The sequence below is a fragment of the Dipodomys spectabilis genome, unplaced genomic scaffold (genome assembly GCF_019054845.1).
Source record: "Dipodomys spectabilis isolate Male_0828 unplaced genomic scaffold, ASM1905484v1 ptg000187l, whole genome shotgun sequence".
In the NCBI taxonomy this organism is placed as follows: domain Eukaryota; kingdom Metazoa; phylum Chordata; class Mammalia; order Rodentia; family Heteromyidae; genus Dipodomys; species Dipodomys spectabilis.
The window spans coordinates 3,927,466-3,945,615 of record NW_024870864.1 but is presented as its reverse complement, the minus strand read 5'-3'; the positions used below and the strand labels follow the sequence as shown (position 1 = coordinate 3,945,615).

Here is an 18,150-nt window from a genome sequence, read left to right as displayed (position 1 = left end):
GTAACTAATCACAGAAAATGATAGAGGGCTCTTTAAACGCATATATAAAGACAGCAGGTAAGCCGGACACTAGTAGCTCCTGCCTGTAGTCTTAGCTACTCAGGAGGCTGAGACCTGAGGATTACAGTTTGAAGCCAGCCCAAGGTAAGAAAGTCTGTGAGACCTATATCTCCAGTGAACCAACAAAAAGACAGAACTAGAGCTGCAGCTCAAGTGGCAGAATGTTAGCCATGAACAAAAAGCTTAGGAACAGCACCCAGGCTCTGAGTTCAAGCCCTAGGACTAGCACAGAGAAAAAAATTTAATATATAGCAGTAAACATAACAACCATTAAGTGATTGCCTGCAGGAAATAGAAATTACAGGGTGCTATGTCTTTGAAAGGAAAAACAATTAGACAAAAGTTTTTAGGAATCAAATTGTATAAAGTTTTTTTTTAAGTTTTGTCATTTTATTATTACTAAAGTAGCAAACCTAATGTAAAATAAAACCCAATGAAGGTGGAGCTACACTGAAACCAAGATTCTCATTCCCTGCCAGACACCAGTCTGCTGGTCTCAGGCTACTACAGAGCACAGGAGCCCTGTCTATCTCTGCTGTTAGCCACTCTCTTAGGATGTCTTTACCTCTGTGTTGCACATGGCTTATTCCCTTTGCCTTCAGGTCAGCTAATGCTGCTATATCCCAAAGACCTGCCTCACCTCTCTCTTCCCCCAGCTCCCTTTTTCTTTTTCTACTATGGGAATGACAGCCCTGGGGCTTGGCTTCAGTGTCTAGGCACACTGTCCCTGAGCCTTTTTGCTCTACAACTTGAGCCACAGCTCTGCTTTCAGCATTTTGATGATTAACTGGAGATAAGAATCTCAGATCTCAGCCTCCTGGGGAGCTAGGATTACAGGTGTGAGCCACTGGTGCTCAGCCACAGCTCCCTTTCAGTGTTGGGCATACAGTAACTTATCTAGCACATCTGAAAGTGGTTCCCTTCTCCCTCCCTTTCTGACCATTCCTGGTGACCACCCAGAGTATAAGTACCCCAATCTAGAAAACAACTGGGCAGCTATGACTAAAGAATAACCAGCTATCTGTAACATTCTGAAGGATATGTGAGAAGAGAATGAAGAGGCACTGAGTGTTGGGCACACCTCTGGGGCTTCAAGCACAATATCTAATGAAATCCTTATCAAGGATGAGAAATACACATGAACTACTGAGACTCTGGCAAGCTAAGGCCACAGGCAAGCAGCAGAGGAAGGGTTTGCAGCCTAGCCTGTCTTTGCCTACTGTATCTTAGATAGGAAAAGATATGTGTAATGGGGTGATGGGTGGTCACCCTTTCCATGTGACCTTACCTGGCTGCGTCTTCTTCTAGTAGGAGCTTCACAAACTGCCGGGGCACATGCAGGGAGAGCACACTCTCTGCCATCTGCTCCAGGATCCTCAGGTGGTTGCCATCAGTGGTTGGGAATCGGTACATGCGGCAGATGGCGCCTCCAAACACTGAGGTAGGAAGGCAAGGGAGACAGGCTCTGGGTAAGCTGGCCAAAGACCCATGGGTCCTCCCATTCAGGCTTTCAGTGATGCTGGCAGCATCAAGTCCTCTCTCCAGTCTTCTCAAGGGAGTTTAAGCGCATAAAACAAACCCCATGAACTGACTATACCTGATGCTCCTCCTCTATTACATGCAATCTTCTTGTCCCGGAAGATGACTAACTCTAAAGTGCAAAAAGCTGAGGCGGGGAGCGTATCACTGAATTCAACATGAAAGGAGAAAGAATGTCACATTGATGAGCAGGAGACAGGTAATGATCAGGATGTGGCTATAACAATCACAGAAAGTAGGAGCAGGAGGTGACCATAGGACTAAGTGAACACTCACAAGAGAGGCAAGAGTACCCACCCGATTTCAGTAAAGTGTCTTTTCGCAATGAAGCATATTTGGATCGGATTCCCAATGCCTCAGTCAGGCTCTCATCAACAGGCAGAACCATCTGATAAAACACAAGAAATCTGAGACTCAGGTGACTGCAGAGCCCAGAAATGGAGATCCCATACATAATACCTGAACTCAATACATGCAAATCATTAACCCTACAATGAATATGCTGCCCAAGCCACACACACATTAATTCCCCTCTCAGTATTCTGAGCATTTTCCAAACATGGCCAGTTTTCCTCACACCAATGTCTTATAAGTAATTTCACCTTGTGTTTCATAATTCTAATGTGCAAAATGATGACAAGGGTTTCTCAGGATAGTGTTTTAGATGAAACAAAATATCTTTATAGCAATGACTACTTAGTGTTGGGGCACTTAAATTAGAATTTTCATCTATGAGAGACTGTGTGTATAGGTGCATGCAGGAGAGAAGGAGAGGAAAGATGGAAGGAAAAGATGCTGAAAAGAAGGCAGTATGCAAGGTGACTGGGGCATGTCGATGTCTGGGAGAGACAGTTACTACCAGATTATAATGGAGGACCCAGGTCTCTATCATCTCTTCATTGGCATGCCACTCACCACACCCTGGGGCCAACTTCCTGTCTTCTTGTTCCTGCTCATTAAAAGTGGCCAGTATGGTGCAGAGAGCAGAGGAAAGCTCTAGGACACCAGAGTTTCGTAGGCCAGGGCAGGAGACCTTTCTACCTACTAGGAGCCATGCCTGGAGAGGACCAGAGTACTCCAAGGGGTGCAGCATTAATCAGCAGGTTCTGTCTTTTGCTGAGCACAGAGGCTATCTCCACAAGGATAGATCCACAAGGCTCTGTGGGAGAAGAAGAAAGCATCTACTTACCCTTCCATTGACTGTGTCTACAGACCGGGTCACAGGGGGTTGCTGGTCTGACTTCTCCTCCATCTGCCAGCCAATCACTGTGATGTTACCCACACGATCACTCTCTGCAGACCTGCAACAAACAGTATGTTTTGATGAGCTGCACTGAGACTGTACTTGTTTTCTGCTTAAACTCAAAGCTCAACCATCCCGTGCCTTTATGGTCCTAGAGCAGCAAGGCCCAGCCAGTTGATCAACCGGTCACCACTCACTGTTATATACCTTTGAAGGGAGGCAAACACAGAAACCACAGGACACAACAGAGATCTATGTCTGACTAGGGCTGGGAAAGACTTGCCTGGTGAAGTCAGAGGAACTTCCCACTGGAGGAGTTAGTGGTGCTCCAGAGATGCTGCCAGCCCCTGGGACCAACTTATCGTAGGCAACCAGGGGAGCCTCAGGTGTTCCTTTACATTGCCTAATTCAGCCCAGTTCTAAATGTTTTTATCATACCATTTACTTACCATTTCCTTTATGACTTTCTCTCATTCTTACTGTTCTCAGGCTTGGGAAAGTCTTTCCTGTGCCATCTGTTCAATCATCTTTAAGTTCTTTCTAAAATGAAGATGTTCATTTCTCTGACCCGACTAGACTTAGTTCTGGCATATAATCTATGTAAATATTTTCTCAAGCAGCCCTTTCTCTCACATGATCCCTCACTTGACCTAAGATTCCTAAATCCAGTTCTCTGTACACACTAAGGACTGCTGCAGGGCTCTTGTCCTGTCAGCAGTCAGGATACCCAATTACAGCTGGGCTTATAGCTCCTATGGATATTCTTAGCACATTGTCCTACAGACATCTGCTTGCACTTTTCTATTGTGACAGGCCCTCTGATGGGTGGAGAGGTTCATCTTGCCTCACCTCAGAGAACAACCACTGTCCCACTCCAGATTAGTTCTGGAAAGAGCCTGTGTATTCTCTCAGAATAAGAATGGGGTCTTATTCTGTGTGTCCTTGGACCCTTGATTCCAGATCAAAGGAATAAAACTGAATACCAACCTTAGTGTTAAATGTAACCTGTGATGCCTGTCCTGGAGCAGATCTTTGACAATGAATGTTCCAGAGCCCAGTAAATACATCTGAGGAAGAGGAGGGAGATGCAGCATAAGCATACTTGTTTTGCCTCTGGTCAAATTTTTGTGGCCCATGGGAGTCTGGTTAGTTCTCACCATATCTCCCACCTTCCTCTCAGAAATGCAATAGGCATGCTCAGAAAAGAATTCCCCAAGACAAATACGTTTATAGGCATGAGTTAATTTGTGAGCCAATAGTAAAATAACTCTTGTGATCAATTCTCACTCAAATTATTGCATATCTGTAGAGAAAAAAAGTCCCATGAACCCCGTGTTACTTAACTGTTCCCTGAGATCTATCTTTGACGTCATACACAGATAGTTTGATTTGTGTCATCTGATTGATAAGTGAGTCTTGAAAGAAGGCAATACTGCTTAGAAATATAGGATTGTTGGTTCCCTAGAATAGAAAAGAATATTATCAGAGCTAGATTTTTTAAGTAATTGTTTTTTAAATATACTAACATTTTAAGAATGAGCAACCAACACTTTTACTTGTTTGGTATCTAAATGCTAATGGTGGCGTAAGTGAATACATATAAGCAAAAACCTTTCCAAAAGAGGAAAATGTAGTCTGACCTAGCATGTTACAGACCCAGACACAACCAATAGGCTCACTACATGAGTTGTGCTGGGACTCATTTCTAAGGGCTTCATACAAGAAAGAAAAACTTTCTAAAACTGAAATGTTTTTAAGATCCAAGAATGTTCTTAGTATTACAACTTTGTAAATTATATATTTGGACCTACAACTTGGGACTGTTAATTTAAGATGTACAAACAATCACATAGAAGAGGAATGAATGGCCTAAGTTGCTTATTTCTAGAACCCTATGCTTGGAATAATTAAAGCTGACTTTTTAGAAGTTATCCAGGACCAGCTGCTAGTTTCCAGATCATAGATAGCTATTTCTTGGTAGCATAGCCTTGCCCACAAATTCCTTAATATGTATATACCCCTTCTCAAGAGTAATGGTTACTTGGTCAGGTTTGAATCTATTATAATGTCTCTGACTGGGAGCTCCCAACAACATAAGATGTAGTGTCTCAATGTCTGCTGGACAGCGCCACCTGGGGGAGGGGAAGATTGCTGGGGTCTCCCTTGACTCAACAGCTCTCCCTAATACATCCCTGGTGAAGGCTGCCTCTGACTACCCAGGCAGAATAAAAATCCTGGCTTACATTTTGGTGCCATCTCTACCATGTCTGTAATCACACATTCTTATTTCTCTTGCAGGTATTATCTATAAATAGCATATCATCTTCAGAGAAAATGACCAAACAGGTGAATATACAAAAATAAATACTCTGCTAAGAATCTGGAAACTGGAAAAGCAAAGGAATTGAGGAAAATTGTTCTTTGGTAATAAACCAGTTGAAAGTTAGTCTTTGAAAACATATATTTCTGTCAAGAAAATGAAGTAGAACAAAGGCTGTTTCATCCAAGATAAAAGTAAACTGAATCCACTAGGACATTCTGAAAATGATATTCTTGGATCTGATTTAGGATTTCAAAAAAGACCTTTTCTCAGTTGTGGACTTGGCCACTGTCCCCGAGCTCTTCAGCTCAAGGCTAGCACTCTACCACTTGAGCCACAGCACTACTTCTGGCTTTTTCTGCTTATGTGGTGCTGAGGAATCAAACCAGGGACTCATGCATGTAAAGCCGAGTACAACTCCAGCTTCCTCCAGGAAAGGATACTAACAGCACCCACCTCAATGATCTCTGTTTGTGCATGCTTTGTCCAGAATGCCTGAGGAGGGGTAGTAACACTCACTGCTACAAAACTATTTGGTTTTCGATCTAGCGATGGAGTATTCAACTCACTGCAAGCTATAAAAGGAAGATGGGGAAAAAATGTCAGTTGTTTTAGACCAAGCTCTACTTAGTTATCAGCTCCAAACAAAATAAAACAAAAGTAACACTCAAAAGGATCAGATAATCAATTTGTCAATTATTGTTGTAGAGAAGTATTTTAAAAAAACTTCCTCCTTTTCCTTCACAAGACAGTTGGACAATCAGTACAGGAGAAGGCTCATTAAGGATGGCTTTCCATGTCCTAGGAATGGAACACAGAACTGGCAGTCTCAGACAGGACTGACTGTATACCCTACAACTGGAACCTTAATAACTAATGGAATTCTACCAAACTAAGCCAAGGGATCACAAAAGTCTAAGACAGCTCTACATGTCTGTGACCTACAGGTAATACAGCTGAGTGTCTGGAGTCCCACAAGCTTTAGTGTGTGGTTGGATGAATGCTAAAATAAATTTAAATTTTTACAGCAAAATAAAGCTTTAAAAGGGTAATTCTAGTTATTCTCCTTCTAAAATTGATATCAAATGCAAAGTTAATAAAAGCTACTTTTCAGAACTAACAATACCTTGTAGAACCAGTTCAGTTAGGAAAATGCATCAAACTTTGAAACAGATTACAAGTCTAAGATATTTCTATCACAGAAGTGTCTCTAGAAAAAAATTATTACATTTCACTAACACACTCCCTAATTATAAAAGACACTATAAAAAAACAAAACCCACTGTCATTAAACTATGAATGTCATCAATAATAAGAAGCTTCCTTATTAAAGAGCCCGGGGCTAACACAACTTTCATTTTTATTGTTTCATTCTTTCAGCTTTTATTGTTTCAAAGTATCTTTACTGTACCAGAATTTCCAAGGATATTTCCTCTAAGTAATTATTTTCTGTAAGACCTTTAAATATATTGTCTCTAGATTTCTATCTGTTCTTTTATAAAACCACAAGTCAGTCTAAAATTAGTGCTACTAGAAGGGGGTGTGTGTGTGTGTGTGTGTGTGTGTGTGTGTGTGTGTGTGTGTGTGTGTGTGTGTGTGTGTGTGTGTGTGTGTGTGTGTGTGTGTGTGTGTGTGTGTGTGTGTGTGTGTGTGTGTGTGTGTGTGTGTGTGTGTGTGTGTGTGTGTGTGTGTGTGTGTGTGTGTGTGTGTTTCCTGTTTCACTATGTAGTATCTAGGAACATTTTATTAACTTTTCTGGTTCTTTGTTTCTTCTTGAGCACAAAATTAATTAAATTAATGCATTGGATAGTCTCATGTTTATTTTATTGTTTCCTCTTTCTCTTTGTCTCCTCTGCCTCACCTTCCCTTCCTCCCTCTCCATTTTTTTTATTAACTTGTATCTAAAAATTATCAGATTTCTTGTGTCAGAGAGAACAACAAAGGAGGGGGTAACACTGCCCAACAAGAAATGTACTCACTACCTTACTCATGTAACTGTAACCCCTCTGTACAGCATCTTTACAATAGATCCATACAGATTTTTAACTTGTAATTTATTTTTAATCCCAAAGTATCTATTTGATACTTTTATGGTTTCAAGTTCTCCAGTGAAATAGTCAATATCTATTTTTAGTTTTTGTGCTGGTCCTGAAGCTTGAACTCAGGGCCTGGTCACTGTCCCTGAATTTTTTTTGCTCAAGGCTAGCACTTTACCACTTGAGCTACAGCTCCAATTCTAGCCTTTTTGGTGGTTCACTGGAGGTAAGAGTCTCATGAGCTTTCCTGTGCAGGATGGCTTTGAACCACAATCATCAAATCTCAACCTCTTAAATAGCTAGGATAACAGGTTTGAGTCACCAGTGCCCCACTGATATCTTTATTCCCCTTTAGCACAACGTTACAGACTGTATGTACCTCTCCCCCCCAAAAAAATGCATTAAAATCTTAACTCTCAGTGTGATAATACTAGGAAGTAAGGCCTTGGGGACAAGTAGGTCATCAAAGTAGAGGTCTCATGATGGGATTGATACCTTTAAAGAAGAAACAAGAGTACTTGCTCCCTCTGTTCTGCTCTCTGCAACATGTAGATACAACATGACAGCTATCTGCAAAGACAGCAAGCCAGCTCTCACTAGATACTATATCTGCTGGCACCTTGACCTTGAATTCCCAGACTCCAGAACTGTGAGAAATAAATTTCTGCTGTGGAAGCTACCCCATCTATAATCTGTTACAGTAGCCCACACATTAAAACACAGAAAATAGTTATTTTAGCATCTGGAGCTAAATTAACTCTAATATCCAGAGCACCCTTTGCATTTGTACTGCTTGTTATTTCTCTTCATGTTTCTTATCTCCTCATATTTATAGATCTGTGCTTAATAGAACACTTGAAAAACTGTTTAGTCAGGCACCAGTTGCCTGCATCTCAGGAACCTGAGACCTGGAGGATCACAGTTCAAAGCCAAACTGGGCAAAAACTTCTGTGAGACTCCACCTCCAATTAAGCAGAAAAAAGAGAAAAGGAAAAAAAAAGCCAGGTTGTTCAGTGTGGCTTAAGTGGGAGAGCACAGCTGAGCAAGGAACTTGAGCAAACGAAAAGCCCTGAGTTTGATCCCAGTACCAAGGGGGAAAAATGTTTTTGGAAACTAGATGAGGCCTAGACTGATGCTGTCTTTCTCCTGGTTCTAAGCAGCTCTGGCACTCTAGGGTACCTTCATTTATTTCAAGACTAGGATAACTTGAAGTCCCTATGATCATCTGATTCTTCTTCCCTCTATTCTAAAAGTGCATCCTTCTGGATTTTAAATATACGGGAAAGTTGAGGCATCAAGCATTGTAATCTGATGAAACAATGCTTTTAGTACTGTACAATTACTTTAGTTCTGAGAGGCTGTTTAAAGCACTGCTCAACCTCTGGATCTTTTAGCTCACTCTTGGAAGTCACTATAAGCCCTTGAAAGAATAACTGGGCCTCCAACTACAGATCCTTTACTGTCCTATCAGCTCTCTGGAAACTAAGGTCAAGGTATTCCTTAGATTTTACTTCTTTTTTAAGCTATCTTTAAAGGTGAGATTTTATTTTTGCCTATCTGTTTTTTACTCAGAAGCATGTAAGTTTTTTCTTCCTGAGAACGCTGAAGTTTCACAAGAAGAAGGCTAGCTGCTGGTAAACCCATTGGGTCTTAAATATACCCTTCTCTTGGAAAAGATTCTTCTGTTACTTTGAGCCTGTAGCCCCTCTTTCTGTCTACTCTTCTGGGTCTCCTAGCAATCAAACAGTATAATGTCAGGTTGTGTCACAACTTTTCACTCACAATTTCTGGTTCTTGATGTCTTATTTTTAAGCTGTGAGACTGTTCCTTCATTTGCCTTTGTGGATTTATAAGGTGTTTTTTTTTCCAACAGATTACCATGGCTTTTTTTAATGACTACTATTAAGACATAGTCAATTACTATAAAATTCACACAATGTGTATAATTTAGGAGTTTATAGTCATGTAACCATTACCACTACCTACACTTACTTAACATTAATGCTTCAAAAGAAAAAAAATCCATATCCATTAACAATATTCATCATCTCTCATCCCTAATCCCTTAGAAACCACTAATCTCTTTCTGTATAGATCTATCTTGTCTACTTTGGAAGTTTTATATAAATGGAATCATGCAATATATTGCCTTTTGTGTCTAGCCTTTTCCATTTGGCCTATTTTCAAGTCTCACCCATGCTATTGCAAGTTCCAGTACTTCATTCTTTTTTACTGATGAATAATGAACATATTGTGTATTGTTTATCCATTCAACTGGTAGGTATTTTGATTGTTCCCACAATTTATTATGAATAATGCTTATGTAAACATTAGTTTTTGTGAGGACGTATGTCTTCATCTCTTATATTTTAAGGGAATGTTTTCTGGATATAAAATTCCTTGTACTATCTTTTTCTTTCAGGAATTCCAACATCATCTTACTGTCTTCTAAACATAATACTTCTGGTGAGAAATACCCATTACTCCTATTGGAGATGACTTGTGCATAGGAATTCACTTCTCTCTTGCTTGTTAAAATCTGTCTTTGGCTTTTAATGGTTTAATTATGTTGTGTCCAGCTCTGGACATGTCTCTCTGGAGTTTATCATTCTTGGAATTCATTAGGGTCTTTGGAAATACTTTCCATTAATGTGGAAAGTTTTTGGCTATTATTTCTTCAAATATTTTCTCCCCTTTCTTTTTCCTCTCCTAAAACTCCCATTAATCCTAAATTGGTGTATTTGATGGTGTCCAACTAATCTTTCAAGCTGTTCTTTTTTCTTCATTCTTTTTTCCTTATGTTCTTAAGCTAAATCATCTCAACTGAACTCGTGTTTTTAAGAATACTGATTCTTTTTCTGTCTGCAGTTGAGCCCCACTTAATGAAGCTTACACTTCAGTTATACTTTTGTACTCCAGACTTTAGTTCTTTTTATTAATTCTGTTTCTTCACTGATATTCATATGACTCAATAATACTCTTCATTGGTAGTGATTATTATTTACTAATTTGGTTCCTTAGAAATGATTTTGTCTTTGAGCATTGTTTTTAAATAGCTGGTTTAAAATCTTAGTCTAGAAAGACAAACATTTCCTTGAGGACACTTCTTACTATGAGTTGTTTTTGTTTTAAATTTTCCTGTGTATGACATACCGTATCTCCTTGTGCCAGTCCTCAGGCTTGAACTCAGGGCATGGGTACTGTTCTTTAGCTTTTTTGCTTAAGGGTAGCATTCTGCCACTACTTGATTTACAGCTCCACTTCCAGCTATTTGGTGTTTAATTGGAGATAAGAGTCTCACAGATTTTCCTGCTCTGCTGGCCTCAAACCACAATCCTCAGATCTGTCTCTTCAGTAGCTAGGGTTAGAGGTGTGTCACCAACACCTGATGGACCTTTGATATTTTGTGATAAAGCTTTTGCTAGGAATCTCTGTGTGCACATCGGGGCATATGGTCAATGTTCAGGCAGGCGGGTTATAACAGATTGTCTTCGCTGCCTGCTTATGCTAAGTCTAAAGATTGATTTCTTATAGCATTTTCAGGTCTTCCCTGAGAACATACATAGCCCTGAACATGAGTACAGCCCCATACATGTGCTGGCATCCATGAACATATCAGAGATTTCCAAAGTTTCTGGTGGAATACCATTCTCACCTTTCTTTTTAAGTTGTGGAGTTGTGGTTATTGCCTTTTTGAAAGAAGAAGTTTGTTTCTTATTTGCCTCAAGTGTTAATACTGACACAATTAGCTGCAAGGTTGTAGTATTTTTTCCTTTAATGCCAATGATTTGTTGTTGTTAGATACAGTGTTAGACACCAAACGAGGGCCTCACTTATAATAAACATAATAAACAAATTGCCGAGCTACACCCTCAGCCCTGGTCACTGTTTTTTATAAACACATTTGGGGAAAAAAGCTGTTCCCAGTGAGTATTTACTGAACTAGGGCAATTAAGACCAAATCCTACAAGTGAGGTTTTTAGGGAATAGTCAGGCCATCAAATAATGATAATTCCCTAAGAATGAGGCTTTGTAGGATATCTCCATTCTGTCTCCCAGTGATTTCTAGGCTACTGGTTTTCACTGAGATTTCAGGTGATCAAAGAGTAGAAAGACAAATACCATTTTAAAGGCCAATAGTCCCAAGCCTAGTTTCCAATTACCTGTATCCTTTCTACAAGTGACATTTTCTCTGGTTTCATTCATCTGCCCCTAGCCTACCTAAGTCTCACTCCATGTTTAATTACTAGCCAAATGCTAACTAATAGGCTCTCCCACATTTTTCTTTCACCTGGCATGTTCTATATCAACGTACATGTGTAGCCTCCTGACTAGAGGCATATGCCTGTCAGAGTAAGGATGACAGCAGAGTTAAGGAGTAGAAGCTTGTTGGTCAAATAAGACAAACTTTTTGTCTGACCAGTTATCTCTAATTTAATGTGTTGATGACCCCAGAGAAGGACTAGAGTTGAGTCTTGGGAATAAGGTCCTCTGCAGTCAGCTTACTATCTAGAAACAAATTATCCAAGTCTTTCTTAGGGAATGGAGTTTGATTGCTTTCATCTTTGTCTCTGGAGCAAGCAGTAGAGCTCCTACATAGCAATGAGAAAAGTGGTTATACGAGGTCCCGTGGCAGCTTGAAGCTATCCTACTGATTTGGCACTGTGTACTACAGTCTCAGTTACTTAACTCCTCAGAGGTACCTCTTTTATGCCACTCCACCTCATGGACATTATTGCCAGGCTACCAGTCAATCCTGATCATTACCAAGGTTCAGGGGTTGGGAAGGAAGAAGAGCAGGGGATAGTGTGAACTCTGGAAGATAAGGTCTCCAGACTCCTAAGTAGAACTCAGCAATGTCATGAACCCTGCATGGTAAAATCCTCTCATTTGATCCTCACTGAAAGGGATAGCACATAGATGTCATCTTCTTCTTCTACAGAGGGGAATCTAAGGGCTACAGAGCTAAACCTTTTTTTGGGTGGTGAGCGGGGGGGGGGGGGGGGGGGGGCGGGGGGGATTACTTGTACACACTGAGGTTAAACTCTGGCCTTGTGCTCTCACTCAGCTTTTTCGCTCATGACTAGTTCTGTACCACTTTAATCACAACTCCAGCCCAGCTTTTTTTGCTGGTTAATTAGAGAAAGAGTTTCTTGATTTTTTTCTGTATACTGGCTTTGAGCCTTGATTGTAAGCAGCTACAATCATGAGTGGGCCACTGGTGCCTGATTAGAAAGCTAAATTCTTACCATCAGAGAGCACAAAGCAGAGCAAGAAGCCCATTTTTCCCAATCTTTCCTCAAGAATAAAGCAGGCTCTCTGGTGGCTCTGGGTGGGCTAACTGGCCACTGCAGAGCTAAAAGGAAAGTAGGCCCGTTGAATAAACAGGAGCTCTGTGGGCTCTGTGTCCTTCAAGGTTCTTTCCTGCCCACAGGAAGTTCACAGCCGCATCTTCTCAGAAATACTTCAGCAGTAGCAGCATCAAGTTGTCAGAGACAAACTCATACCAATGGTAGGGTTTATGTTTTTCCTCTTAAACAGCATATTTTTTAAACAAAAGCAAAAGTAAGGTACCTACCTAAGCTGAATTCTAAAATGGGTTCATCTGGATCTTGTATATTTCCTGAAGAAAACAGAAACAACAGAATTTCATTCTCAATAAACTTTTTTTTCTACTTTGTTTTTAGTGCAAAAAAACCCAACAACTCTACTTTATTCCTCTCCCACTCCAAATTACAACAGCCTTTCACATATTTTTAATCTGTTTTTTCTTTCTTTCTTTCTTTCCTTCCTTCTTTCTTTCTTTTCTTTCTTTCTTTCTTTTTTTGAGGCAGGTTCTCCCTATGTAACCCACACTCTCCAGAACTCACTACATAGTTAAGGCTGGTCTTGAGTTCACAATCTTCCACCCTTAGCCTCCCAAATGCTGGGATTACAATCATACACAACCATACTCAGCTTGACTTCTACATTTTCAACATATTGCTTCTGAGATTCCAAAGATGTCTCAGACCCAAAGAACAAACCCATTCCTTCTCAGTTCTACAGGCCTTACAGTATGGAGGGCTTTTTTCACACAGGCACAGTGGATATTCCTATATCACCTATTGGCAGGTAAGTCCAGAAGTGCTCACCTAAACTAACTAGCTGCAATCAGATTCCAACACACCAGTTTGCAGAAAGAGAGAGGCTTTCCTCTCCCAATTTCCTAGTTCAACTAGTAGGATGCCACATCAGGGCATGCTGCTTCTATCTGTCCACTGGGTAATCTAGGCTAGACTCTCCCAGGATTGCTACAGTGTAGAACTTTCATGCTGAGAGCTTGTACCAGGAGCCTGGTACAGGCCCTGTGAGGCTCACCTGCCAGAGAGAGGCCCAGCATGTCAGCTGCCACATCAATAGTAGATGCCCGCTGCATTGCACGGGCCCTGGCACCATGGCGAGGGCTGTGCTCTCTTGCTGTCATGATGTCATTGGTAATGATGTGTTTCTTGCTTCTGGGTCAAACCACATCAGATTCCCTGGCAAGTGCTGTTAGTAAACCCAAGTTTCCTAAGGTGGCAGTAACCCTACAAAATAGAATCAAATACTGGTAAGAAGCCAAGGATGATGACTGAGAACACTGTATTCCCATAAAGAAAAAATGTGACCTAATATGGGCAAGATGCTGTGACCATGGTCTTCTGGCAAGAATCTGGGGTGGACTGTCTGCCACTCTGCCCCTTTTTGTTGCTTCTTCTTCCTCACTCCCCAACGTATGCCTGTGGGAATCTCATAAAGCAATCATGCCTTACCACACTTAAGTGATGGACTAAATGTAATAAAAAAAATATGATTTTTTTGAGATTTTTGTTTTACTATGCTCTTCTTTTGGCTAGTCTTAAAAATTTTTTGCAACTTTAAATGAATTCATCACAATCTCTGACAAAAGGACAAGACGTGCATGAAGACATGTACTGCCCACAGGTACCCCAGCATGGCAGAACACCGCAGAGATAAAGTTCATGCTCCTAACCTGCCTGTTCTTCCCTGAGCTACACAAATTTCCTATGTATAGAAGTCTCAGGCTATAATTCCTGCAAAATGTCAAGTGAAGGCACCCAAATGAAGGGGAAGTACTAAGAAAGAGAGGGCATAGTGGGCAAAATAGTATTGAAATCTGAGTTACACTGAGGTTGTCTTGGTGTAGACAGCACTCTCAGAAGTAGGTTAAGCACTAATAGAGGAGTTTCAGGTTTGTCCAATCCTGTGTCCTAAAACTCCTGATAGCTCTAGAAGGAACCAATCTTTACAGGTTAAGATAACAGAGACATTAAAAACACCATCTCAAAGGTCTCTGTATATCCAGAATCACCCCAATCTTCTCCAGGAAAGTCCACAGCTCTGTGCTTGAAGAATCTGGGCTATGGCTCTTAAGTCAATTGATCAAGTAACTTACTGGACATTCCTGCTCCAGGACCATGTGGCATTTCTTCATAGTAGCATGTCCAAATTTATCATCTACAAACAGAAAAGCATAAACTTGATAAGCTGACCAAACATGAAGTTCTCAAAAACACAATGCCTAAAAAAGGTGTGGAGCCAAGAACTACTACTCTATGTTCATTGGAATGCTACACCTTCATCCAACTTTTGGCTCAAACCCAAAAGAATGATAAAGTAGCTCTCTGCTCTTTTCTAGCTCTTTCTCAGCTCTTTCCTTTTCTTCTCTTTCCCAGCTCTCTTCTCTTTCCTAGCTATCTCTTTCCCACCTTTCCCAGACACTCTCTTTTCGAGCTCTTTTCTCTCTTTTCTAGCTCTTTTCTCTCTCTTTCCCAGCTCTCCCAGCTCTCTTTCCCAGGCCTTTCCCCACCATGTGGAGGACCAAGATGGCCTGGTGCCAGCCCGAACGATGAATAAACCTACCCCTTACCTGAAAAAAAAAAAAAAGAATGATAAAGTACACAGTCATCTTCCCTACTTCAGGGTGATTGTTAAGAGAGCATGTGTCTGCTCTAAAGAAACATGTTAACAGATGAGGAAGGTTTAGGGGAAACAAGGTGAAGCAGAGACCTAGCTTTTCCACTCACAAAACTTTGCTTTCTGCAAAGACAAATGTGTAATAACAGGAAGTGCTCTACAGGCTCTGCGAGTACCCCACACACTGCCACTCTGCCTGGGGGACTAGGTGCATTCCTTCAGAGAAGAATGCTCAGGCCCCATTCCCACTCAATCGCAGAACTACAAGGAAGACTCCTGGTTAGCTGGCATCAACCAGACACACACACACGTAAAACTAGGAAAGCACCTGAAGTACTAAAAAGTGCATTTTAGCTGGGCAATGAAGGCTCATACCCATAACCCTTACTACTCAGGAAGCTGAAATCTGAGGATCGTTGTTCTAAAGCTAGCCAGGCAGAAAAATTTGTGAGACTCCTATCTCCAGTTAACTGCTCAGAAAATGTCAGAAGAGGAGCTGTGGCTCAACTGGTAGAGAACTAGACTCAAGAAGAAAACAAAATAAAACAAAACAAAAACTCAGGACAGTGCCCAGGCCCTGAGTTCAAGCCCAGGGCTGGCACCCAAAAAAAAAAGAAGGTGCATTTTAAGGTAATGCTGGCACAAATTAACAAAAATCTCACCGGTAATTCAACTGGAAAATGGTAAGAATTCTGGAGAAAAATATACATGTTAATATTCTTTTAAAAAGAGGCCAAATTCTGGGCTGGGAAGGTGGCTCAGTGGTAGAGCACTTGCCTTGCATGCCTGAGGCCCTGGGTTCGATTCCTCAGCACCACATAAGCAAAAAATTTAAAAAGCTGGAAGTGGTGCTGTGGCTCAAGTGGTAGAGTGCTAGCCTTGAGCTGAAGAGCTAAGGGACAGCACCCAGGCCCAGAGTTCAGGCCCCATGACCGGACCGAAAAAAAAAAAAAAAAAAAGAGGCCAAATTCTATAATAAAGCAATTCTAAATATACTTATCTTCACATAAATTAGTCCTCCAATTAATGCTGGTCTCTTCTTCTAATAAAAATACACATTGCTGGCAGGCATGAGGAAAACTATATAGAGCTCTCTTTTATTTATAATAATATTTTAGAAGTGTGACCACTGTGGATACCTGCAGACTCTACTCAAGCTGCCGACAGATATGAGCTGATGAACTGGTGAACTGAACAACTCAGGGTGCACCCACTAATAGAAATGCATCTTAACTTGACCATAAAACACAGAGAATGTTTACTGCAATGATGATCATAACAGTAAGATCCTAAAGACAATCTAAATGTTCATCAATACTAGATGGATGGAACACCACAGATGAACCTTAGAAACAATGTCATGGGAAAAGCCAGACATAGAAGACCCCATTCTAGGCAAGTCTGCCTGTGGGAAGTGCAGGCAGAGACCAAACAAGTCTGTAATATGAGAAATGAGGAGAGTGGTATTGTGCAGAACTGGGTACACAAGAAGGTTCCTGGATCCAGAAATGTTCTAGAACTGGGTGCTAGGTCTAGGAGTGACTCTGCTGCCTGAAAACATATTGAGCTGTAGACTAGAGGTTTTTGTAGCTCAACAAAAAGTACACTATTTGCTGAACTTTGATTTTGCCTAAGGAATTACACTATTTGAGATCACCCTTGAATCTACCATATTTCAGTTAACACATTATATACACTTGTATACTAAGAAGTGGGTACTCAAAAGGATGAAGTCAAGGGGAAAGGGATAGATGAATGAACAGAAGAAGGAGAAAATGTAGTCAAGAATCCAATGTGTATCCTACAAAATTAGTTATGAAAGGGGTGGGTAGGGGAATGATGGATGAGACTGTTTAAAGGGGTAATGTTGATCTAGATATATTGTATTCATGAATTGCTTTGTTAAATGGCAACTCCTTAGTGCAACTACTTAAAAGTAATAAAAATAACATATGTTGAATTCTTCTGATGACTATAATAAAGTCAATGTTGCATAAACAACTATGTGGCAGTTCTGCATATTTTTAAAATAAAATATCCTTCCTATGCTCTGGTGACACCCATTGAAAGACATGTCAGAATGAAAGAGCCTGCAGGAGGACCACATGACAGGCTGGTCAGATCCAGAGTGTGATCATGGGGATGGTTTCCTGTCTTCCCAATGTTACCCTCATGTTTTCCAGAAGGCTGAACCCATTCTGGGCAGCAGAGGCAGAGCTGTGTGTGACTTAGTGTAAGGAAGGAATTTTTGCCTCTTGGCCTCCTAACAAGTCCACACCACTTGTCTTGCTGCCCAGCTTAGCCCTACAGTATAGGTGCCCAGTCAGCCCTTTCACTTGGAACAACAAGCGTACCATCTAAGGGGAATGACACACTTGTACCCTGAGATCCTGCTCTGGAAGAGGAAGGGGCTCTCAACCCACCCATCTTACCTCTCTTCTCCTCCACTGTTGGGCTCTGCCTAATCTACTGAACTCAACTCTTCCTTCAGGAGTGCAGTTTGTATTGTAGACATCATGATATCATTAGAGATAGAAATGTTTTAAGAGGAGCATCTACAGACCAATTTTGCACTGGTTCATAAGTCACAGAAACTTTTAGGTCAAAAAGATCTTAGCAACCACTACATAGTTATTTGGGACATTTAATTATAATTTGCAAATTAAGTTATGGAGACCCAGAATGAGAAGCTAATTTGCACAGCTGAACTTGATTTCCCTTTTTAGTATCATTAATTTAAGGTAATTCACCAAGGATTCCTATATTCCCAAAGTCCCTATTTTTACTCTCAGTTCTGTTTGAAGATATGAGTTCATTAGGAAGAAGAAAACCTATACTTACATGAAGGACAGAGAATGTATCAGAGTTGTTTTGAGGGCTGGAAGAAAGAAAGCAGTAACATTTCATAAAAACTCACTGTTCAAGCCGGGTGCCGGTGGCTCACGCCTATAATCCTAGCTACTCAGGAGGCTGAGATCTGAGGATTGTGGTTC

The 18,150-nt window shown here is 40.9% G+C and overlaps 1 protein-coding gene across 3 annotated transcripts in view; it reads right to left on the bottom strand.

Moving 5' to 3' along the window:
* The window catches only part of Inpp4a (inositol polyphosphate-4-phosphatase type I A), a 123,300-nt gene that overhangs the window by 45,304 nt on the left and 59,846 nt on the right, over positions 1–18,150 (bottom strand). For 2 of the 3 annotated variants that reach the window (XM_042695430.1, XM_042695432.1), the window contains exons 2-10: positions 14,637–14,698; positions 13,559–13,767; positions 12,777–12,821; positions 5,619–5,737; positions 4,187–4,303; positions 3,830–3,909; positions 2,789–2,900; positions 1,897–1,987; positions 1,349–1,496 (exon numbers count right to left, since the gene is read on the bottom strand). In XM_042695430.1, coding sequence (XP_042551364.1) covers positions 1,349–1,496; positions 1,897–1,987; positions 2,789–2,900; positions 3,830–3,909; positions 4,187–4,303; positions 5,619–5,737; positions 12,777–12,821; positions 13,559–13,664 — 818 coding nt within the window. In that variant the 5' untranslated portion in view covers positions 13,665–13,767; positions 14,637–14,698. Of the gene's footprint in view, positions 1–1,348; positions 1,497–1,896; positions 1,988–2,788; positions 2,901–3,829; positions 3,910–4,186; positions 4,304–5,618; positions 5,738–12,776; positions 12,822–13,558; positions 13,768–14,636; positions 14,699–18,150 lie in introns of those variants that run through there. The other variant, XM_042695431.1, reaches the window with a different exon arrangement.